Source organism: Hoplias malabaricus, chromosome Y (genome assembly GCF_029633855.1).
Source record: "Hoplias malabaricus isolate fHopMal1 chromosome Y, fHopMal1.hap1, whole genome shotgun sequence".
In the NCBI taxonomy this organism is placed as follows: Eukaryota; Metazoa; Chordata; class Actinopteri; order Characiformes; family Erythrinidae; genus Hoplias; species Hoplias malabaricus.
This window is the reverse complement of record NC_089820.1, coordinates 66,085,819-66,110,408: the sequence shown is the minus strand read 5'-3', so window position 1 is coordinate 66,110,408 and position 24,590 is coordinate 66,085,819. Positions and strand designations below refer to the sequence as shown.

General features: G+C 40.4%; 1 protein-coding gene across 5 annotated transcripts in view; it reads left to right on the top strand.

Moving 5' to 3' along the window:
• Window positions 1-24,590, top strand: part of LOC136678117 (intraflagellar transport protein 80 homolog) — a 101,129-nt gene that overhangs the window by 27,023 nt on the left and 49,516 nt on the right. Inside the window, exons 1-8 of one of the 5 annotated variants that reach the window (XM_066655977.1) lie at window positions 579-655; window positions 1,867-1,938; window positions 2,600-2,818; window positions 7,260-7,370; window positions 9,301-9,369; window positions 15,128-15,237; window positions 18,476-18,565; window positions 19,106-19,243. In XM_066655977.1, coding sequence (XP_066512074.1) covers window positions 1,899-1,938; window positions 2,600-2,818; window positions 7,260-7,370; window positions 9,301-9,369; window positions 15,128-15,237; window positions 18,476-18,565; window positions 19,106-19,243 — 777 coding nt within the window. In that variant the 5' untranslated portion in view covers window positions 579-655; window positions 1,867-1,898. Of the gene's footprint in view, window positions 1-578; window positions 656-768; window positions 1,136-1,653; window positions 1,703-1,866; window positions 1,939-2,599; window positions 2,819-7,259; window positions 7,371-9,300; window positions 9,370-15,127; window positions 15,238-18,475; window positions 18,566-19,105; window positions 19,244-24,590 lie in introns of those variants that run through there. The other 4 variants (XM_066655975.1, XM_066655976.1, XM_066655974.1 and 1 more) reach the window with 4 other exon arrangements.

Below are 24,590 nucleotides of genomic sequence, written 5' to 3'. Positions count from 1 at the left end.
GCAGTTTAATAGATTATGTAAAGACCATTGAGGTTTACAGTGAACTTTATGCCCAAATTCAAGTATAAAAAGTAAGTCACCCGCTTTGCTGATGTCACATGGTTCAGAATATCTGCAAATTCAGAATACAACTGTTTATTCTTGCCTCTAACCATTCACACTGAAGTTTTAAAGAGTGTTTCAGCCTGGCTTGTTTTTTAACATGCTGTAATGCAAACCCAATCAAACTCACTTAAACATCTCATCATAAATCAGGTATATCTTAAAGGGACAGTAACAAAATACCAAAACAACAGTCAGTTGATAGATCAGGACAGGCTGGGTATGGCTTATGTATGCTTATGATAAACAAACTGCTTGGACGCATAATTACAGTCATAATTAGGAGTCAGACTTCTGCCTGCATTTCATACACAACCGTCATAATCTTAGGCCTATCACAACTGAAAGACACTGAAAAAAAGAAATGTATCAAGTCTCCGAGTCAGCCAAGAGTCGATTCCCTCACACAGATACGTCAGAATCAACGAATCGACTCGTTTGGAGTCGACTCATCACCCGTCAGGAGTGTTGTTTGTGGATGATATTTTTTAAACGTTTTGAACGAGTATTAGCCACAGAGGCTTATCACAATGCAGCTTAAAAATATTGATAGGTACGTAATTAATACCCTGTGGGGCTGAGTAAAGAATTATAATAAAAAAATTGAGTTGCCACACTAGGTAATATCGCGAGACAAACAGAGCGCGAGATCCTGTTATGGAGAAGATGATGCGCAGAGTAGTCGAAAAAAAAAAAGACAGAAGTAAACGCGTGTAACTCCCCGGAATGTGAATAAAGTCGACTTTCTCGCTGGAGACGTATGCAAGAAAGCAAGTTTTGTGCTCAGGAAAGCTCACTGCGACCCTGTACGTTTCCACATCTTTAGTTTTTGATGAATTCTCCGTTGCTATATCTCCGTTAGCCTTCGCTAGCAGCCACGGATTGAACACGTTACCGTAGCAACGAGTTTTAGCTCCAGAAAGAGACGCACTTTCCCCCCAATTCTGCCGTTTTCAGCGTTGTTTTTGGTTTTATTTTGCCTGAGGACTCATAACTGGGGTGTTTTAACAAACGTTGAAGACGACAACAAAGTGTGAGGACAGCTGATATTAACTTTATAGCCGTAATATCGTAATATATATACATAATATATAATATCGTAGCCGTAATATAGTTTAACATAAGGTAGGTTCTGAAATACACGTGAAGTCTTGCTGATGACAGCCCTTCAAAATAAACAAGGCATAAGAAGGATATAATTATTTAATGTGCGAGAATGTCTTAATAAGGCGATATGTAAATACCCCATTCCCAAGCTTTATGCTGTGATTAGCTAACTACCTAAATCCACTAGTATTAATTAATTGCTACTCGTTACTAAGTAATTTCCAACCTTAATTTATCAGATGGGATGACAACATTAGGTAGGGAAGGGGGCGGCACGGTGGCGCAGCAGGTAGTGTCACACAGCTCCAGGGGCCTGGAGGTTGTGGGTTCGATTCCTGCTCCGGGTGATTGTCTGTGTTGGTGTGTTCTCCCCGTGTCCGCATGGGTTTCATCCCACAGTCCAAAAACACACGTTGCAAGTGTCCATAGGTGTGAGTGTGTGTGTTGCCCTGTTGTCCAGGGTGTATTCCCACCTTGCACCCAATGATTCCAGGTAGGCTCTGGACCCACCACAACCCTGAATTGGATAAGCCCTTTAATGAGTTTCAGGCAGCATATTGATGAACAAATAAGTTTTTTAGGATTTCAATCAGTGGATGTTTCTGTACTACATGGGAGAAACCATTTCAGTTAATATGTGTCTATGTTTCTCCACAGGAATTGCATCTAGGTCAAGACGGAACAGCAAAATGAGATACAAAACTTCCTTGCTGAAGGAACCGAAGCATATCCTTTTTTATTTTGAAAGCCTGTATGCTAGGTTAAAAATTTAACACATAATTTAATCACTGATATGTAAACGAGTGATTCATAGTTTGTTTTAAAGGCATTTATCTCAGATTTCTTTATAGCGCTGGTGGATCACTGTGTGCCAAAGGAATTTTGGGGTGTCCCTCACAAATATAATAATTTCATTTGCTATCCAAAACACTTCTGCACCTACAAGTAGTTCTGAGATTTATTTGCAGTCTTGACAATGTTAAAAGAGTGGGAAATCCAAAAATATGAGTCAGGTACAATTAATCTTACTGCGTGCACCTCTCTGCCTAAAATACTTTAAAAATGTTGTGAGTCAAAATGTCATTGTTTAACAGTAGTTCTGCAATGTTTAGGGCTTCAAAGTCTACTTTTTAGTGTGTTTTGTGTTTTTGTGTGATAACTTTCTGTGAAAACGCTATTAAAGGCATTTAAATATGATTGAGAACAAAATCTTTGGAACAGATCATTTTACAGCAGACAATTCTGAATGACTTTGTTAACTTCTGAATCACTAAATGGTATTCCCTTTATGTTTGTTTTATATTTGGTATCATATCTCAGTAGATGAGATACAGAACTGCTGTGGGATAAAGTGCAATTTACTGAATTCACCTTGACAGTTATCCACATACAGAACTGGTCAGTTGTGTGGGCTGGACCACGGCCGATGAGCTGTACTCCTGCAGCGAAGACCATCAGATATTAAAATGGAACTTGCTTACAAATGAAACCGTTGTGGTGGTGAAACTCCAGGACGACATCTACCCCATTGACCTGCACTGGTTTCCCAAGACCGTTGGTGGGAAGAAGCAAAGCATGGCAGAAATCTTTGCCCTCACCAGCACAGATGGTAATTCCAGGAGTACAGAATCATATCCCTCTCTATTTCTTTCTTTTTACAGCACTTTTGCCTTTATTTCTTAAAACACACTGTGTATAATATCTTCCATCACAGAACAGTAGCAAACACCTTGCCTGCATTTGGATGCAGTTCCTGTTAAGTGCAAGCGTTAGATATTTCCAAATGAATCAGTGTGGACTAAATGTTTTTCCATCCTAAATATTATGAAATAATGTTAAATAAATCACCAAACATATAGACATTAATAAAACAAATACAACATTATTAGAATATTAACTAAATGTGCCTATAGTTAAATATATTTAATACATGAGAAAACACAGAACTGTTTGACAGAGTACATTGTACTGAAGGGTTCATATGTTTAAAGAGAGCTGCAAAAATCGGAACAACTTTCACTGGTGAGATTTTGTCTACGACAGCTGCAAACCACTTTTTGTGGATGAAACATGCGAGGTGTCAAACTGTGCCACTCTTCTCAGAGGAAGGGAGGAGTTGCACACTTTAAGATCACCAAAAGTGTTCTATGGCATTTAAGTCAGGTGGAATACTAAACTGCATAATGGCTTTCGCTCTGAGATTAGGAGCGTTTCTTTCAACATGCATCTTGAGCATAGGGATTATCTGTCAGGTTTTGGATATTAGCACTGATGATGCCTCCTATAAACGATATATACCCTACACCTGCTGAACCCCTACAGCCCCATGATTTAATTTTAGTTTTCCTTGAACAGAGAGTATGCTGCTAATATTCATCAATTGTTTTCACTGCAAGACTGTAAATATGGGAGAGCTTTTATAAATCATGCGACAGAAGTAATTAACATTCATTGAAAATTGCATCAAAGGTGTACTCAGTTTCTTTTACAGAAGCACACAATTCATTCATTCATTATCTGTAACCCTTATCCAGTTCAGGGTCGCGGTGGGTCCAGAGCCTACCTGGAATCATTGGGCGCAAGGCAGGAATACACCCTGGAGGGGGCGCCAGTCCTTCACGGCACCACACACACTCACACATTCACTCACACACTCACACATTCACTCACACCTACGGACACTTTTGAGTCACCAATCCACCTACCAACGTGTGTTTTTGGACTGTGGGAGGAAACCGGAGCACCCGGAGGAAACCCACGCGGACACAGGGAGAACACACCACACTCCTCACAGACAGTCACTTGGAGGAAACACACGCAGACACAGAGAGAACACACCACACTCCTCACAGACAGTCACCCGGAGGAAACCCACGCAGACACAGAGAGAACACACCACACTCCTCACAGACAGTCACCCGGTGGAAACCCACGCAGACACAGGGAGAACACACCACACTCCTCACAGACAGTCACCCGGAGCGGGAATCGAACCCACAACCTCCAGGTCCCTGGAGCTGTGTGACTGCAACACTACCTGCTGCACCACCGCACATAATATATGAAATTATGTGTAAAAATATTGTAATTATTTAATGAGATACGGATTACATTTCCATTTTTAAATTGACTGAAAATCACTAGAACACAGCAATAATGACATTACCTTCTTTACCATGTCAAATTCCACCCAGCTACTACTCTGTAAAAGTTTCTCAGGCATCACTTCTTACTTCGTGATGCGGTGGGGTGTGTCTTCCTACTGATTTCTTCCCACGTCATTAATTATATAATACTTCATGGATTTTTATGTGATACTTACTTAAATTTTAAGATAAAAAAAACTTAGATAGAGAATGTGGGAAGAAATCCCCTCAAATTAATTATGCACTTTATGAATCAGAATCAGCTGAAACACAGACCCATATGTAAGGAAAACGGCTCCTTCAGCCCACAGGATGGGGTTTGGAGTAACATTTCATGGCACATTAAAATCGGAATCCATCAAGAATATGCAAATTTGGGTATTCAGACAGATCCACATAATTGACGACACTGATGAGTTGCAGCAGCCCTATGTTTATAGGTTGCAACTGTATTTCTATGATTTGAGGTTTTCACTCAACGCTGAGTGCCTTTCCCTCTTTTTGACCTCTGCTTCTCATGCGCTTATCACATGAACGCATGGAGAGGAGACGCATGGCCATGGCAAATGACGTGTGGTCACCACACTAATGGCAGTGTAGAGTTGCATAAACACACCCACAAACTGAAGCAGTAATTTAGTCTGGCAGTCCCCCGTTGCGATGAAAACCCAGTTCAGTCTGTGGACTTGATCTCACCCCTTCGCACCAGGGCCTGACTTTTGGATGCTTCAGTATTTTTGTACTCTTCACTCCTGGCACTTCAGTGTGGGATGTCTTCAATTCTGCGTTAAAGGGGAATTCTACAGATTTCCTTCAAAATTTCGGAATAATTTACAGCTGGATATATAAACATAACTAGTTCATAGAGAAACTTTCAAGCGCTGGTTGTTTACAGGGTTGCTGACGGCAACCAAATCTGCGATGTTTAGGACACCAATATTGCTATTTTCTTCACTATCTAAAGTAAAACGTGAATGCACAGATTGTGTTTATCAGAGAAATTGTAATCGTTGAGCTTTATTTCACAGCTATTTTATCTATTAACTTTCTCTGAGAGGACCATATATTTTAGACTCCTGTGACTCCTGGTTCCTACAACCACTGAACAAACTTTACAGAGTAACAGGATACATGCAAAAGAAAAGTATCTTTATGTTTGACAATTGATTAAAAATTATATATATTCAAATATGTGTGCGCAATTTAAAATTGTAAAATGCATTTCGCTATCTTTCCGCAAATGCACAATGCATCTTTGTATTTTTCACCGCTAAAAAGGACTTTTCTTTGTGTTCGCTCTTACTTGTTTACCTCCTGCTGCTGATAGTACGACTCTGTGGCCGTATTGAAGTCATACGTGTCAATAGTTGCCCACGTGATTTGTGATATTGGGATTTTTGCCCCGCTCTTTGACCCACTCTATGCTTTGAAGTAGAGAGAGAGTCACCTATCGTAGTGTACGACTTTCGCATGATGGAAACTTGCACACCTACATCAAGTGCTCAAATGTCACATCTCCTTGGCTTATGAGACCTGAAATGGTTAAAAAGAAACCACAGATGTTTGACTTTGGTGGGTGGGGAGAAAAAAAAAAAATCATGCAGTAAGTTCAGCGGTTTGCTCCAGCCCCAGTCACTGCGTGGGCCCCTAGAGCTGTGCAGATACATGTCAAACCTGGGCACAGCACTCACTTCTGATAGACTAGACGTCACTTGAACATGGACACGGCGCCTCCCCAGAATCCATTGTTACGACCTTGACCCTCTAAGTGAAGGGACCCAGATGTTTCTTTCTAGTTTCCTTGTAATCTTTCTAACATGGTGTTTCATGGTCATTCACTTACTACCTGCTTTTTTGAGTTGACGGCATTCACTTTTGTTTGGAGATCCAAATATAGCACTGGGAGAGAGCAGCAACGTGCTGATTTGCAGTTTTAGGCAACCAGAAATTACATAGAACATTCTGAATTTTTTAATATGCACCGCCACAAAGTATATGGTTGGCTAGTGTCTTTGATAACTGTCTCCATGCCTGATCGCCCTCTGTCTCCAGCACAAGCTAGACTGGTCTAATCCGAGCAGCAGACTCTCTGCATTTGCTCTCCTAATTTACTAAAATCAAATGACTATCTTTCTCAAACTCCAATTACAGACTGACCACAGTAATAAATCATGCAATGACATTCAGAGAAAAGAAGCTGGAAACGTTTTGATTCACAGGTGCTGTGCTGGAAAGGTGCAAACAATTGATTTGAATATGCGTCACATAATGCCTTATTTGTTTTTTAAGTCTAACTGCAAGACGTGTAGCTTTGCCTATGATGTATACAAAGGAGCATATCTCAGCTAAAAACAATAGCACACATTCTGTTTGAATTTTAAAACCAAAATATATAACATATAACATATGCATCAAATTAAAAATGGCTTAAAATCGGTTAAAAGTTGATTGAGAAGTGATCAAATATATATTTTTACCAAAAAATAAAACACCAAGTATAATCACTGTAATGCATACATAGCGAGTAATTCATATGTAGTTATTCTTTGAGGAATCTGTGTGGACAGTGTTCCAAAAATGTACCTTTGTGAATTAATGAGAGGAGAAGCATAAGGATTGCATTATTTGATTAATTTGAGAGGCTTAGTGGTAACACAGTACTCCAAAATGTGCAAAATAGTTTGATATAACCAGCATGTAAGAATACCCAAAGTATATATGATTATTAAATAATATTTTACACCATGTTATACTGTTAAGTCCATCCCTCACTCTCCCCTACACTTCATGTTCTCAGAATCAGTATTTCTTTTCTATTTTGGAGATGCATATATTTTAGACGGGACAAAACATTTTTCATTACACATCACACATTAATACATGGTGTTTATTCTTGCTCTTTAGGTAAGTTTCATTTCGTCTCCAAGACGGGGCGCATTGAGAAGAGTGTGGAGGCTCATAAAGGAGCAGTGCTGGCAGGTCGATGGAACTATGATGGAACTGCTCTCATTACAGGTCAGTCCTGGTGATACACTGTATTGCCAAATGTTTTTTGCTTGTCTGACTTCGCACACATAAGAATTTTGAGTGACATCCCATTCTTAATCTATAGGGTTTAATATGATGTAACCCCACCCTTTGCAGCTATAACAGCTTCAGCTCTTCTGGGAAGGTTTTCCACAAGGTTTAGGTGTGTGTTTATGGGAATGTTTGATTCTTCCATTCTTCCAGAAGTGCATATGTGAGGTCAGACAATGATGTTGGACGAGGAGGCCTGGCTCACAGTCTCCACTCTAATTCATCCCAAAGGTGTTCTATCGGGTTATGGTCAGGACTATGTGTCCAGGCCTTTCTTCTTCCACACCAAACTTGCTCATCCACGCCTTTATGGAACTTGCTTTGTGCACTGGTGTGCTGTCATATTGGAATAGGAAGGGCCATCCCCAGACAGTTCCCCTAAATTTGGGAGCATGAAATTATCCAAATCTCTTGGTATGCTGAAGCATTAAAAATTCCTTTCACTGGAACCAACGGGCCGAGCCCGAATCCTGAAAAACCATCCCACACCATAATCCCCCCTCCACCAAACTTTACACTTGGCACAATGCAGTCAGTCGCATTTTGTCCTCCTGGCAATGGCCAAACCCAGACTCGTCCATCGGATTGACAGACGGAGAAGCGTGATTCCTCACTCCAGAGAACACATCTCTACTGCTTCAGAGTCCAGTGGCGGCATGCATTACACCACTGCATCCAAAGCTTTGCGTTGCACTTGGTGATGTAAGGCTTGGATGCAGTTGCTTGGCCATGGAAACCCATTCCATGAAGGTCTCTACACACTGTTCTTGAGCTAATCTAAAGGCCACATGATGTTTGGAGGTCTGTAGTGATTGACTCTGCAGAAAGTTTGCATCCACTTACTTCACATCATTTTACGTGGCCTACCTCGAGTTGCTGTCATTCCCAATAGCTTCCACTTTGTTATAATACCACTGACAATTGACCGTGGAACATTTAGTAGCAAGGAGATTTCATGACTGGACTTGCTGCACAGGTGGCATCCTATCGCGGTACTACGCTGGAATTCCCAGAGCTCCTGAGAGTGACCCATTCTTTCACAAATGTTTGTAGAAGCAGTCTGCATGCCTAGGTGCTTAGTGTTATACACCTGTTACCATGGACTATCTGAATTCGGTTTTTTGGATGGATGGGTGAGTGAATACATTTGGCAGCAGTATAGTGCATTGCCTGGTGTTGTTTCACTCTGATACACTTGCTAGCATGAATATAATTCAGTGTAATTTCAACATAACTGTGGCTTTTCCACACCAACAAATATTACTCATGACAGTAATATTGACAGAAGCATCCTGTTCTCTATGTTTTGCTGATTTAAATTACCATGCTCATGTTTTCCTGAGTTGCATGCCTTCAGAGTCTACCACTGCATCTGTGTTTAGAAAATACAAATGTAGTTACTACATAAGAAATTGGTTGGAGTATAGAAACTATAATATGCATTTTTAGTTTCCTTTGCCAGAAGTTTCATGACTTAAACCTGTTTAACCTCAAATGTGAGCAAACGTGATAGTGGGCTGATGAGTAGAAGACTGATTCTGCGATAAGACATTAGACATCGTTTTTGCCCTGTGTTCAAACAGAGACTAAAAACCACACAGACACTGTAGGAGTTGAGTATGTCAGGGGGTTGCGTTTTTTCATCTTTTATTTTTCTTTCAACTTCTTCATGTGTGTTTATGATCTATGCAGTATGTACACCAGTAAGAAAGACACCTTTCTATGTGTTACATAATTCACAATACAACTGTATTGCATTGATTTTGGTGCTAATATGTGTCTCTGTAATTTATTATTCTGTTCATAAATCAGTGTGTTTCATAATGCCTCTCTTATGCTGATTTGCTCAATTACTTTGGCCTTATAGCTGGTGAGGACGGACAAATCAAGATCTGGTCTAAAAGCGGAATGCTGAGGTCCACTTTGGCTCAACAAGGTATGCATCACTCATTTTGGTTGTACCCTACAATGTATTATAGACTTTTTAAAAAAGATTTATTATTAACTTTTTAAATTAATTATGTCCTATAACACACCAGGGCTGTAAATAATGTATTAACCAGAAATAAATAAACTTTGTAGCATATTGTCATTCATGATACATGAGCATCCACACTTTCAAACTGAAAAGTGTGTTAATGCTTCAGTCTTGCGGACACTAATGCATTACGGTCAAGTCAAGCCAGTTCCAGCTCTGACATATCTTTAGTTGACTACATCATAGCTCTTATCATAACTGATAAGTATATTCTAAATTATTAATCATAACTATAGCGTATTTGTCATTTGACTCCATCAATATAATGGAGTACTTTAAAGCTGCTTGGATGCCTCCTTCATTTGGGAGAAGGTATGAAGTTTATAAACATGGGATGTGATTAGTTTTACCTGTGGATATGGGGTAAAGTATTGATTACCATAGTAATATCTAGTTTTAAGCCCGTTTGCTGGGCCTTTTACCTACTGTAAAACAAGCAGTAACATATCCCCAGGTTATATTAATCATGTCCGAATTCACATGGGTGAAAACTCTATCACATCCCATAGGAAAAAGAGTTTTTGCAGGCCTCCTTGAGAATGGAGAAGCTGGAGGAAGCATTTAGTGGTAAAATATCTACGGTTCAAGTACGAGGATAATTTCAGTTGCTTAACGACGCACCATGCTCAATTCCACATAATGAACTAAAGGATCACACAGAGGAGAGAAACCTCTGGAAGCTATAGGTAGGTTTTGGCACAATAGCAGCCTATAGAAGTGTTATGAACGTTTCCTTCTCATTGAGTTACAGTTAAACAGTTTATAATATCTGTTATAATAATTGTGTGAAGGATTAGTGATATTCTGCCAGGTTTTTGCATCTTTATCTATTTTGGTGTGAGGGCTGTTCTCAGAACAGTTGTGACAGTCTAAAAACTCCATGGTGTGATAGTAATACGTGAATCAAGTGGACATTGCCCTCTGTTTTTTTCACCAAGACTTCTTTTCCAGTACCAATCCACCATAAACATCACTGACGACAGTTAGTAAAATTACATTACGCTACCTCCCCCGTAAAACTAATCCCATCCGAATACAGCTTATAAGCCAAATAAGATTGCGCTCATTTTCTGGCAGCGTACCTCCTTGTTTACACTGTTTAATCATGAGAGGATGTGCATTCATTTTTTCTAGTGCTGCCTGACACCACAAACACAGCTCAAAGTCATCTGCACGCTCACCATATTTACCATACAGCACATTATGGTGTACAAACACTGATTCCAGAAATTTTGGGACATCTTGTAAAATTAAGATGTTTTCATTGTATTGATGCTTTGTTTTGTTTGTTTGTTTGTTTGTTTTTGTTTGTTTGGTTTTGTTTTTAAATTGAACAAGCACAAAAAAAATTCCAGTGTTTTCACTGAAGAGCTAAATTGTAACTGTAAACAAATTTAGAATTTGATGCTTGAATCACGCTCTAAAAAAGTTAACCATCCGTCCATTGTGTACCGATTATCCGAGTCTGGGTCACGGGGGAAGCAATCCGAGTAAAGAAACACAGACCTCCTACTCCGTAGCCACTTCTTCCAGTTCTTCCAGTGGGATACAGAGGCATTCCTAGGCCAGTTGAGACATAATCTCTCCTGCGTGTTCTGGGTCTTCCCCGGGGCCTCCTCCTCCCCTTTGCACATACCCGAAACACACCACCAGGAAGGCGTCCAGGAGGCATCCTTGACCAGATGACCGAACCAAGTCAACTGACCTTTCCTTTTAACTCCACTTTGTTTTACTTATTTGGGAACTGAGGATGTGCAAGTGAAATTTTTGTGCATTCTTGCTTGTTACGAGACTTCGGATGCTCAACAGTCCATGGTCCCTATTGCCGGATTCCCCTCTTCATGATGCACCCCAGGAGACAGATGTGAACGTCAAGCATATGCACTGTATATATAAAGCCATTTTCTTGCAGCAAATGCAGAATCAGGCCTGGCACACTCTTGCTGAGATATACATAGACTTCCCGGGAAAAGACACTTTTCTTGACAGCTGCATGTGTGGCTCTAAAAAAAGTACATAAATGCATCTACTGTCTTTTGGACCATATGAGATTAACTTGGAACCAAAGAACTCATTAGCATTTAGACAAATGAATATGTGGTTTCTCATTGTGTAAAAGATTTTCAGGATGCAGCGGTGGAAAGCCCACTATATTTATCATGGTATCATGGTGGTTTCTCCTGTTGTACCATCTGAAGGCTCAAAGATCAGGAATGGATAAAAGGGAAGGTGAAGTAATTCAGTGGTAAACATGCCTTCATAAGTTTTTTGATGTGTGTTTATGTTTACAAAGTTGTTCAGTTCAGCTTTTGTTTGTTACATATAGCTTCAAGAGTGTGAAAAAACACAGATTTATAAAATATCCCAACTTTTCTGGAACTGGGGTTTGTAGGTGCACACATTCACAAAGACAGAAGATGAGGATGTGTAAGAGCAGGAGACAAAGAACAAGTTCAGTTTTTACAATCGTTCTGTCTGAAATCCGTTCAGTTCCACAATTATATTTGCGTTCTCCACACTGGGGAAATCACAGGGCCCTAAAGCCCCCCTGCACCGGGCTGTTGAGCAACAGAACTGTGCTCTCTCTTTGATTGAGCTACATTACATTATGCAATAAGTTGGAATTGTGTTCTTACATCTAATGTAAAGATTTCTGAAATTGAAATGATTTTTTAATACACTGATCAACCACAAGAATTACACTACTGACATGTGAAATAAATTAATTGATTATCTAGTTACAGAGGCCTCTGTCTGGCGGGGGCAATAGGAAGGAAATTAACAGTCAGTTCTTGAAGCTGATGTTGGAAGCAGGACAAATGTGCATGCATGAGTAGCTGAGAACTCTTATTAAGGGCCTGATTATGATGGATAGACAACAGGGTCAAAAAGGCAAGTTTTGTGAAGGGGACAAACACAATAATTAGACAAGGTTTTAATGTTATGGCTGATTGGTGGATTAGTGTAATTGTAAAATCTATGAATTTCATTTTTTTTAAGTAACCTGAAAGTGAAAAATGAGCCAGCATTAGATGTTTTTAATGCACATTTGTCTTGTAGCTTATTGTAGGCAATGGGTTTTAGAGGCTGCCTTATTCTGACACTCTGACACTGGATGATTTAAGGTGACAATCATCTCCAAAATGACTCACTGGCTCTGCACTAGCGCTTGACTGTTAGGATGTAATGCTGGATCCAGTGGTGAAGTGCATGCATGCGCCAGTTCCATTTCATTAAAAGCATCATAAAGTTTCAAAGGTTTATTGGAGTGGAGTTTTATTAAATGCCATAAAACAATGCTTAATGATACAGTTCTTTATCCAGTTAATGTGCTTATATGCTACACTTATTAATCGTTTCATTGTGGCGTTGAAATCGTGAAAATGCCCTTCATCTAATTCATGTCATCGGAAGCTTCTGGAAAGCTGCTTTATTGTCAGTGCTACAGTAACCACCGCTGGACTCCAGCACTCCAGGTTCCACAAAGGGCTGTGATGCACTTACGCCAGGCGACACCTAACATGGGAACTCTACTCTTATTCCTGAGTATCTACATGAGCATGTAACTATATTTTAAACAAAGGAAGTGGCATTTTAATGAGAAATATATGTATTTAGGATTAACTGTCCATTGTCTGAATATAGCAGCTTTTCACTAAATCAGAAAGTGTAAGTAAATAAGTGTGTTTCAGCATAATTTTATATATTTTTTAACATTGCCATACATATACAAACACGTCATAGGATTAGAATCTCTTTTTCCTTTCTCATTCTCTAACTTTGACTTTCTCTTTCATATTTTCCTTCCCCCTTCACTTGTTTCTCTCCCTCTGTTTCTGTGTCATTCCTTAATCTCTTTCTAGTAACTCTTTCTAAATCCCTCTCTCTTTCTAAAACTCCCTCTCTCTCTCTCTCTCTCTCCCCCCAGTTTTCCTGTTGCTAGAAAAATCTCTCTTACTCTGTTTGTGGGAGGGGACTCAGGTACAGCTGGGGTCCATTGGTGGGTTTGGAGAAGCAGTGATGTAAGCATGAGACACTTGGGAAAGAAGAGAGAAAAAGGCTGTGGGAGGGGGGGGCAGAGAGTGGTGGTGGGGTGGGGGGGGGGTGTTTAGAGGTGTGTAGAGGGAGAGCAGAGGGAACTCATCATGCTGCCTGCTCTTTTTGCCTTCTGTCAACCTAAGACCATGTGACCTCTTGGCATTTGTGAGAAACCACAAGCACCTGGAGCAGGGTTAAATGTCAGTCTTTCTCTCTTTCTCTCTCTCTATTTCTCTGTCTCACTCACACACGTCTTGCTTCAGTCAGGTTTCTCTTGCTTTGCTGCCTCTTCATGTGGTGCGCTCTGATGTGTGCAGTATTGCTCTGCTCTTTGCATTCCTCTCGGCTACGACTGTGTGCATTCCCCTGCACTGGCTCAAAACAACACAGGTTGCGGAGTTCACTATTTTATGAAAGAAATCTTTCTTTGATAAAGCTTTAATGTGGAACCCTCTTTTCTGGTCTAATTAAAATTACAGGAAGTGGTTTCATATGAATTGCCCTGGCCAGAGTTGGGTGTTACTGATAAAATAATAATAATATCTGTTAAATATATCACAGTATTATGGTATAAGTTCAAATTTATGTCTGCATTAATAAAATATAACACTTCAGAGTTCAGTTTCTCAAGCTAACTGTGTGATATTTTGGTTGGACTGTTTTATTTGTTTTTCTTTTTTTAAAATGAAACCTTCAGGTCCTAGAGAGGATAAATAAAATGGCTAAAATACAATTAAAAGACTGAAACTTGGGACATAGCTCTTAAATGGGCACTGCGTCATGTATTTAATGCTCATTATTAGAATATGTTGTTATTATAATGTGATATATTTTAAAATATTGTTATCAGAATATATCCAAAATATAAAAGAAGCTGAAAAGCAATTTCAATATCAGTGCTGCACAGCCTTGGATATATGGCACATATTACAGTGTTGGTTTCAGCCCATTGTTATTGCCCGTCATGCTCGTTTATACATAAACAGGGTGTGATGTGTATTTTTTGCACTTGTGCTGATCTCTACAGGTGTTGGACAATGAAAGTGAAACACCTGTCATTGTAGTGTGGGAGGTGTCATGGCTAAACTGGAGCAGCCTGGTGGACAATCTTCATTAACTGCACACTGCACCAGTAAGACCATGTGCATCCAATGGTTCAAACACTGTGTCCTGAAGGCGGTGCCGTGTATCAGGACGACAACGCACCAATACACACAGCGAGACTGGTGAAAGACTGGTTTGATGAACATGAAAGTGAAGTTGAACATCTCCCATGGCCTGCACAGTCACCAGATCTAAATATTATTGAGCCACTTTGGGGTGTTTTGGAGGAGCGAGTCAGGAAACGTTTTCCTCCACCAGCATCACGTAGCGACCTGGCCACTATCCTGCAAGAAGAATGGCTTACAATCCCTCTGACCACTGTGCAGGACTTGTGTATGTCATTCCCAAGACCAACTGACGCTGTATCGGCCGCAAAGGAGGCCCTACACCACACTAATAAATTACTGTGGTCTAAAACCAGGTGTTTCACTTTCATTGTCCAACTCCTGTATGACTTGCCTATATTAAAATATTGTTATACCTTCTTTCCTCTTTCTCTTTCTCCTCTCTGCAGGATCTCCTGTGTACTCAGTGGCTTGGGGTCCAGACTCTGACAAGATACTTTACACATGTGGCCGCCAGCTCATCATCAAACCGCTGCAGCCCAGCGCCAAAGTCCTGCAGGTAATACGCTGAATAGCTGAATGGAATAAAGTTTATGGAGTTATTGTAGTGCTTCTCATACACATACACGTCTTTCTTGAGCAAAAGCACTCCCACATGCATAGATTGGCATCTAGCACAGATAAGACAGTGTCACTACCGATGTCCTGGAGCCTGTACTTTCCTGGGAGCTTTACAGCATCTAGTCACTAAAGCATCTAAGACAATAGAGTCTGAGTAGCATCAGCGATCCAGATTAAATCATCCAATATACCTGACTTGGATCATTGACGCTACTCAGATTCAGTTATTTTAGAGCAATTAACAAAGCACCCAATTCTGTTGGAGATAATGCAAGCTGTTTGTGTCAGCGGTGGGTGTCTGGATACGTAGGACGTAAATAATAATATAATCACTATTTTGTCCACATGCAGCACTGAGATTTAGTGTTTTTCTTGTCAGTGGTTTGAAAACGTGAAGCTGCTCTGTATGTGCTTGTACATGTGTGTGTGTTTATTGTTGTACTGGGTGCTGAACTGGCTGCAGGGACCTTGAATAAACAGGCCAGGCTTTAAGCAGCACTCTCCTAGCCCACTCCTCCATGAGCAGCAGCTGTCAGTGTGCAGAAGCCCCCCTCAACATGCCCCTGTGACCCCTTGCTCCCTGGCTCACCTCAGCCTGGGGAAAGCCCAAACTCAACTCTAACACACACACATCATCACTAATGCAATATCAATATGAGAACCTGAGTGACCTGCTTTTAGAAGAGTCTTACTTACAGTCATTTCTGCATAAACATATCAGCATAGTTAAATGCTTAAAATGTAAACGATGTTTTTCAAAGTTGTTTGACGTGAAATGCCCCATTCTAGATAAAGTCGCCAAGTCTGATTTATTTACAGTGGTGGTGGTGGAACCCGACATCTGATGTTCAGTCTCACAGGAAATTATGTGAAGTGCTTGCAAATACATTATGATTTAAGTTTCAAGCTTTGGTTTGTAGAGAAATTGAACCCAGTGAAAATTGCAGAAGTGCATGCTTATATCTCCCAGCAATTAAGGAATAAAAAAACATATGTTTTAGCACTAAAACATCTCAGAACCATTGTAAAACAATGTTTCCAGCTTCAGGAACTGTGTTCATAACTATTTCATGTAATAACTTCCTGTGAGGAAGCTTTTAGCGGCATTCATATGTCTTCAGATGTCAGTTCACCACCGCTGTGAAGAATTCAGACTCAGCAAGTTTCTCAGGAACAGAGCTTTTTACTTCAAACTAATATGAAATACTTTGTTTACAACTTTTCAGTTTTTAATTCCACGTGATCTGTTTGACCCCCAACAGTTTGAACCTTCTGAAAATGATCAGAATTAAACTTGTGACCTATGTTTGTGTCACATTTACATGAATACATTTTCAATAAAACAGTTCAGGGCTTTAATTGCAGAAGATTTCTTTGCAGTTTTTAAAATTGCATGTAAATGACCTCAGTATTGTCCCCAGGATACAAAACAAATATGCGTTAAATGTTGATAGTTCCGATGTGTTGTATACAGCTAAAAGAAAGTGTGATCAGATGTGATCAGAGCCCTGAAAATATAATTATTTAATTTTGTGTTTACCCAATTTTCCCATTAAATTAGGAAAAAGCATTAAATAAGAAGCAATGCTTTTATTTACACACAGTGCAGTTTGAATGGTGTCAAACTGATCTCAAAGTTAATAGGAGGGGTGCAAAAAAGACATTAAGAATTTTCCATTTTAAACGGAAAGGGCAAAGCCATTTCTTTTAGTTTATTAAGGAATGATTCATTAAAAAATCTAATTTACACAATTTACCCCTTATTCTAAACATAGTCTGCTGAATAAAATGTGTCTGATAGAAGTCTGTCATCCATAAGAGGGACCTAGGTTTTCCCCGTCCTCTAAAAATACATATGTGAGTGTATAAGGAAAAAATTTGGAATAATTTTAAGTGTCTGTACATGTGATGATTCCATAGTCTGTCAATATTGCAAATATGAACTGAGAGAATTATATTAAAGCTGTATTTAATATGAGAGAGAGAGGAGTGGGTGGGTCCTGAGGCATGAAAGTGGAGAGCGACCGCCTTCCTTCTGGCCAAATCCAAAACGAAAACGTTGCCCTGTTTTCAATTACTAACAGTCGGAACAATTACCATAACATGGAGCAGGCCGGCGGATCTGTCAGCTGTTTTTGCGCTTGTCTTTCAGTTCTCATTCAGCCTCTTTGTTCTTATTTCATATCCTCCCTTGCTCATTTTCCCTCTCTCTGTTGATCCTGACTCCCAGCTTGACTGGATTCTCTGATACTTCTCAACTTACTCAGCTGATTTTGTGGATACCATTCTCTTTTTGATCTTTGGTTATGGTAATGTACGACTGTCAATATATATCAAGCCACTGGACTCCACGTTACCGAGACATCCACCAACACACAGATCCAATATAAAATCAAATTGACCTCATATTATTAAAACCGTTTCTCAAAATGTTGGACCGCATAAAGTAGGCTCTGTACCCAACACGGCATGAGCTCTGGGGGTGGGATGGTTCCACTCTCTGAATCCCAATGAAAAATGAACTGTATGGTAGAAAAATTTGTAGACACCTGCGGACCCAGCATTTCTTTTGAAATCACGAATGTAAAAAAGAGTTTGTCCCCCTTTTGCTGCAGTATCAGCCTTAATTCTTTGGGATGTATTGGAACATAGCACTAAGGACGTGACCATTAGTGAGGTCAGGTACTGGTGTTGGATGATTAGTTCTGGATCACAAACACTAGTTCAGCTCATCCCAAAACAAATCAAAATCCATCACTCCAACGAATACAGTTCCACTGCTCCACAGCCCAGTGTTGGAATTATGGCTGTCTAACCAACACTTGGCATTGGATATGATGAAAGTGCAAGGCCTTATTTCACCTCTTGCATTTCTGCCTGTTTGTGCCATGTGACTTTTCTGATATTATATCTCACTTTTATTTCTCTGTGCCTGGTGTTTATAATACAGTACCTTTCACAGAGCTCTTTATAGAATTAGGCTGAACTAAAGCCTTTATGAAGAACACTGATCCTGGAGGAGACTTAGATAGCGCCTGCTAATAATTAGTGAAGGTGTGATCTATGTATACCACTAATGTGTGGAGTAATGCACTTGTTAACTCTCTCTCTCTCTCTCTCTCTCTCTCTCTCTCTCTCTCTCTCTCTCTCTCTTCTCTCTTTCGCTCTCTTATCAGTGGAAAGCTCATGATGGCATTATTCTAAAGGTGGACTGGAACTCCATGAATGATTTGATTTTGTCTGGAGGTGAAGATTGTAAATACAAGGTAAGAGACTTCTATACATAAGTTTCAGATTTACTAAATAAAATACTTTAAGGATCGCTAATCCACTATCAATACCTTGCTTTAATCTGCATAACATCTATTATAATGCTATAATGTACACTAAATATCCAAAGTAAACCGAGTACCCTTCTAATGTGTGAATGGAGCTGCTTTAACATTCAGCTGTTGGTGACAGAGGTTGTCAACCAAGAAAGCACAGCAATCTTTCTAAAAGAGCATTGCTAATTGACAGATACATACACATACACACACACACACACACACATACACACACAAACACTCATACGTAAACCTAAAGTCACCATGCCTAGTACTAAACATGGGATGCAAGACCGCCAGCATGTGGTTATCTAGCACTGAATGTGTTCTCTGAAGTTACAGAGCTTCATCCAAAGCGTTAGTGATCCACAATTCATCTTCCAGCTTTGGTATCTGATCTCACTAATGTTCATGTGGTGTAATATAGTGTAAAGTCTTACTAGAAGGGTCTTTTGACCTGTTGTAACATCTTTGATTTAGGTGTGGGACAGTTTTGGAAGGCTGCTCTATTGCTCCTCCTCAAATGACTACCCCATTACTTCAGTGGCCTGGGCGCCTGATGGGGAAGTCTTCGCCGTGGGCTCCTTCAACACCCTTCGACTGTGTGACAAAACAGGGGTAAGGGAAAAAACATTCGGTTGAAAATCGGTACATATCTTCTACGCAGAACACACTTTTGCAAAATCAATGTGTGTTTATTAAATGTAACACTTAAATGTGCATATGGTGACATTAGTGGGGGCAAGGTCAGTATTCCTAATATATATACTTCAAATTATAAGATGTATGTGTGTGTGAAAACTACTTGATGACGTACCTAGTGGGCGCTGTCGCGCATATACAGGGGGTCCTCTACTTACGACGTTGATCCGTTCCTACGTCGCGTCGTAAACCAATTTTCGGTGTAAGTCGGAACATACGTACATACTGTACGTAAATAACATACTGTAAGCACTTATCCTATCCTCACACCTATCCTCCTCGGTCCAGAGCCGCGTAACCGTGTATTCTTCCGCTGCACCGCACACACCAAACATGAAGTTTACGTTACGACGTTTACGACGCAAAACCACTTAAGTCGAAACAAGGCTTCATACAGTAAATGGGAGATGTGTCGTAACTCGGGACTGACGTAACCCGAGGACCTCCTGTATATAAGTGTTGCCTGTTGAGTATGGAAGGGCAACCTGTGGCCCTTCCCTCAACCACATAAAATGAGCTGGACAGTGTGACAGGAGAATGTGTGAAAAGTGAATTGACTGTTGGTGTTTGAGCTTGGATATTCAGCTCACTTAATATTTGTCTCTGCTTTCATTCCTCATAACCTGAGGCTGCTGAACCACTCTTCTCAGCCAGTGAAAATAAGGAGATGAACTGAACAGTGCTAGTATGAATTTACATGGGTCAAAATCTATAATCCTTTCTGGTTGGATGAGGACTTATGGCACTGATATTCCCCATCCCCCCCCCCCCCCCCCCCCAGCCCTTGTGTGGCCATCACGGTTGAGAAAAGGTTCTTCACCCCTGTATACTGTAGCTGAAGTGTGTGTCTGCCTGGAGTTTCACAAGGCTGCCTAAAGACTCAAGTCATTATAGCATTCTAGCATTTGCATTCGCCTCCTCAAATTCTTAGCGGCTCTAGAGCGTTATAGCGTGGAGTGGGTGTGCGTTTGAAGTTGTGTCTAGAGAGAGCAAAGAGGAGGAGGACAAAAACAATAGTGGGGGAGAAATAAAAGAAATTCAGAGAAACCAACTTTCGAAAGTTTCCAGCCTCTCCCCCCACCAGCTGTCTTTGGAAGACCTCACTGCTCACAGTCACTGCTCAAATTTTTTTTTTCCTCTCTCTCACTCACACTCCGTCCCACATTCTACCCCACCCCTCCCCTTCTCTCTCTCTCTCTCTCTCTCTACTTGCAGTATAAAGATTTAACATACCTGTACACAGATGCATGTAAACCAGAAGTATGGAATATCAATCACAGACGCATAATGTTGAATCAATACATTTTAGACAATAACTTTCTCAGACCCATTGTAAACCATAGTCTCAGAGGTCCAGTCAAGTGTTCCTAATCATTTTATGTATTAACTATCTTTGAGGAAACTTTTACAGTCATTGAGCTATTCAGACGTCTGGTTCCTATTACCACCACTGTGAACCATTTTGATTGGGCCAGTTCTCAAAACTGGAGTGTTAAATCACGCCACTGTGGTTACGTCTTAGCTGTTTATTTACACTGAAACGTAGAAATGAAAGCAGACATGCGTAGTTTTGCCGGAGCAAAATCTGCTGCACTTGTAATTACAGCATTCACTTTTAAGAACTCTGAATTATGTGTTACAGCTCTTCTTCGAATACTTTCTACTTCTTCGATACTTTATCCAGCTGCCAAACCTCTGTCTCTGACATTTTACCAATGTGGTGGTGAAAGGGTTAAGAGCCTGCGAGGAGTCTCTGTATTACTACCATGTCTAATGGGCAGGAGTTTCATTCTGTATCTGCTACAATGAAACCTTGCACTTCATGGAGTGCTGGCTCAGCAGGAAGCCGGCTCGTTTAACCCCTCACCTCCAGCAGGACTCCACTTAGCTGCCTGGGGCAGATACAGCACTTTCAATATGTGCCCCTCCTCTCAGCCTTGTGCTGGGGGCCTGGGGCCCTCTACCCTGCACCAGCATCTGCAAACATATGGATTACTAGAAATACATTTAGGAGAACATATATGTTTTCTCATGAGTAACATAGTGACGTTGCGCAGATAAGCTGCATTATGAGGCTGTAGATATACGATACCCTGTGTGTGTGTGTGTGTGTGTGTGTGTGTGTGTGTGTGTGTGTGCCCTAACACAGGCCTGATCCTAGCCCCTTTGAGGTAGAACTGGCAACCCTAACCACAAACAAGGAGTCCCACTGATTGGGGTTCCTGAAGTCATGTTCAAGTAGCACATTAAATTCACGAGTGTTAAATTAACTTACAAAATCAAATTTACTTCCACACACTTGATTGCCTTAACTGCATCTTGTTAACTTGCAACAAAGGGCGTGTGTGTAAGTGTTACACAGTGTTCGAGAGACACTGAATGAACGGCTTTGACCGAATGGCTCTGAGTCCCTCTTGGCCCCTGTTTGTTCTGTCAGTGACAAAAGTGTAAAAACTGCTTGAGCAAACCTGTTTATTACATGTGGAGTGTGTTCTGATGTATTTGTGCCAGTGAATACACTCCAAATCTTGCTTTGAATAAGCTTTGGTGTAATAATCAATATTCTCAAATGTCATGGGAATTTAAATATGTTTTAATTGCTTTGAAATGCAATTATTATTATTATTATTATTTGCTTAGGTGTTATTCAGCTATTAACTAACAATATTTCACTCCACACTGGAGGGCTTTCACATATGAACTTTCTGTTCAAGGCCCTGCCCCACCATCTCAAAGTGTTTCAAGTCTGACCTTCAATAAGGCCACCATTTTCGTTTTTGGACTGTGCTTTGGATAATTTTTTTTCATCGTAATCACTTTGCTGCTGAGCTTCAGATTGAAGGAAGCTGGTGCCTGATACTTCTTGTGGAGGATTTTGAGGAAGTGCAAGGGTGTTTAAAAGGGTTCTGTCAGAGTGCTTTGTTTACCTGACTGTAATTTGAAGTAAATTAAATGTAAGACAGTAACAGTGTTGAATTTCTACATTCAGTTAATGCAGAAACAGCCTGCTGGTTTGACTCAAGCAAAGGCAGGCAACAGTTTTTCACTGTAGGCTCGACTGTATGGGAATCTGTGCGTGTGTGTGAGTGAACGAGCGCGTGAGTGCCCGATAGACAACAGTCTATTTACGAGTAGCTGCAGCTGGTGTCTAGCGTCTGGGCTCTGTCACGATCCCTGACACTGTGTCACCCCTACAAACAAGCGTGACTCATTCTGCACGCTCTTCTCTCTCTCTCTCATAAATGTGTCTCTTTTCATTGAAGAGTAAAGCTATGTACTGTTTACTGGGCACAAACGCCGAGATTAACCAGATGGAACCGAGCTATAGATATTAGAGACATGCCAGTGTTCCAAAGCCATTATTGCATGCAGAGCTTATGCATATGAATCTATTCACTTTAGTTTCTCTGTTTATTTTAGCTAGGTCTTTATTGCTCTTTCATTTTTTTGAAAGTTGTATAAAGGAGCATGTTGTCTTTGACAGTTTGCAAGTTTAAGAAAAAGGTTGTTGAATCTTGCTGTTTTTCTTCGAAAAGACTCATATTTAAAGTTACTGTGGAGGCATCATAACGCATTTTCCTTCCACAGTGATGTATTTGCAAGTGAAATTGATTATTAAGGATGGTCTTTATAGAAAATTAAATAGATATTACCAATATGGTGTCCCAGCATTTTTGATGGCCAGTGTAACTTCAGTACTGTGCATTTGACAGGTCACGTGTTTCTTAGTAAACTCTGGGTATGGTAATAAATATTTGGTGATCCTGATGAGATTTGTCAGCTGTTAATGTCGTCATTACTGTTCATTTCATTGCTGGAGAAGACTTGGTCTTATTTTTAGACAGCTGTTATTGCAATTGCTAATTGTGTGTATGCTAGTTAATGCCCACATTGCTTCTGTAGCAAGAATTAAAGCTGTTCCATATGTGGCGCAGGATGCTCTGTGTGCACACATCCACAGTTTTGCTTTCGCTTTTGTTCTGGACCAGCCGTACTCTCAGCTACAAACCCAAACTAAGCCGAGCTTAAAATTGGTGTACGTCTTCCAATGATAACAACGTTGGCATTCGCTTTCGCCTGCACGGACCCCAACCCTTGCCCACAGTGTGTGTCAGGGGCTAAATTGGAATGCCCTGATGGATGGTTTAGCAGCTCACGTCTCTTTTCTCTGGTTTGGGCTGAAAATGTGGCCTAGCGTCAGAGCGAAAACCCTGCTGTCCACTAATTAGCCAGAACAAATGGAGAAAGTTATAGGGAAGGTATATTTACCCCGACAGCGGCCAGTCCATCATACAGAGCCTCAGTTGACCTGACTCTTTTATAGCTACTGTTGTGAGCTTGGAGATGCTTTAAACAATAATGGCAACAATCACATTAATACTAATGAGAATGTGTAGTCATCTTTGTTTAATTTCTCCAAATAATATTGAGTTTTTAATGTAAAGTGCTATCTGACTAGGCCTGACTGTTGTTGTAAACTATGATGTAGATATTGGCATTTCATTCATTCATTATCTGTAAGCGCTTATCCAATTCAGGGTTGCGGTGGGTCCGGAGCCTACCTGGAATCATTGGGCGCAAGGCGGGAATACACCCTGGAGGGGGTGCCAGTCCTTCACAGGGCAACACACACAATGTGTGTTTTTGGAGGAAACCAGAGCACCCGGAGGAAACCCACGCAGACACAGAGAGAACACACCACACAGACAGTCACCCGGAGTGGGAATCGAACCCACAACCTCCAGGTCCCTGGAGCTGTGTGACTGTGACACTACCTGCTAATCAAATCAACAAATCAAACTCCATGCTACCATATCCTGTAGTCATACTCTGGGTTGAGGTGAGAACAAAGCCAGCTGAGAAAGACCCCAGATATTTTCTTCATAAAAGAGGCTACAGCTTCTGGCACCACATACTATATATAGTGCCATCTGGTGGAGTGTAGTCCAGTATTTTGTTTAAATAGAGTCTTGAGACTTTTTGAGAGTGCTTAACTGTAGAAATCTACTTTGTCTACGCATTGATTTTTAAAACCTTCACTATTAATTGGTTAATAGCATATTTGTCCCATCTCTACTCGGAAGTTTGGAAAAACAGATGCACCACCTTGTTATTTTTAATTTGATTAATTTGATTACATAGCAGAGTAAAAACACCCAGTAACTTACATGACACACCTCCAGGTCAGCCATTTTGGTAGTCAATATATTGTCCCAGAAATAATATAATTTTAAATTTAAGACCATTTTAAGCCACTGATATA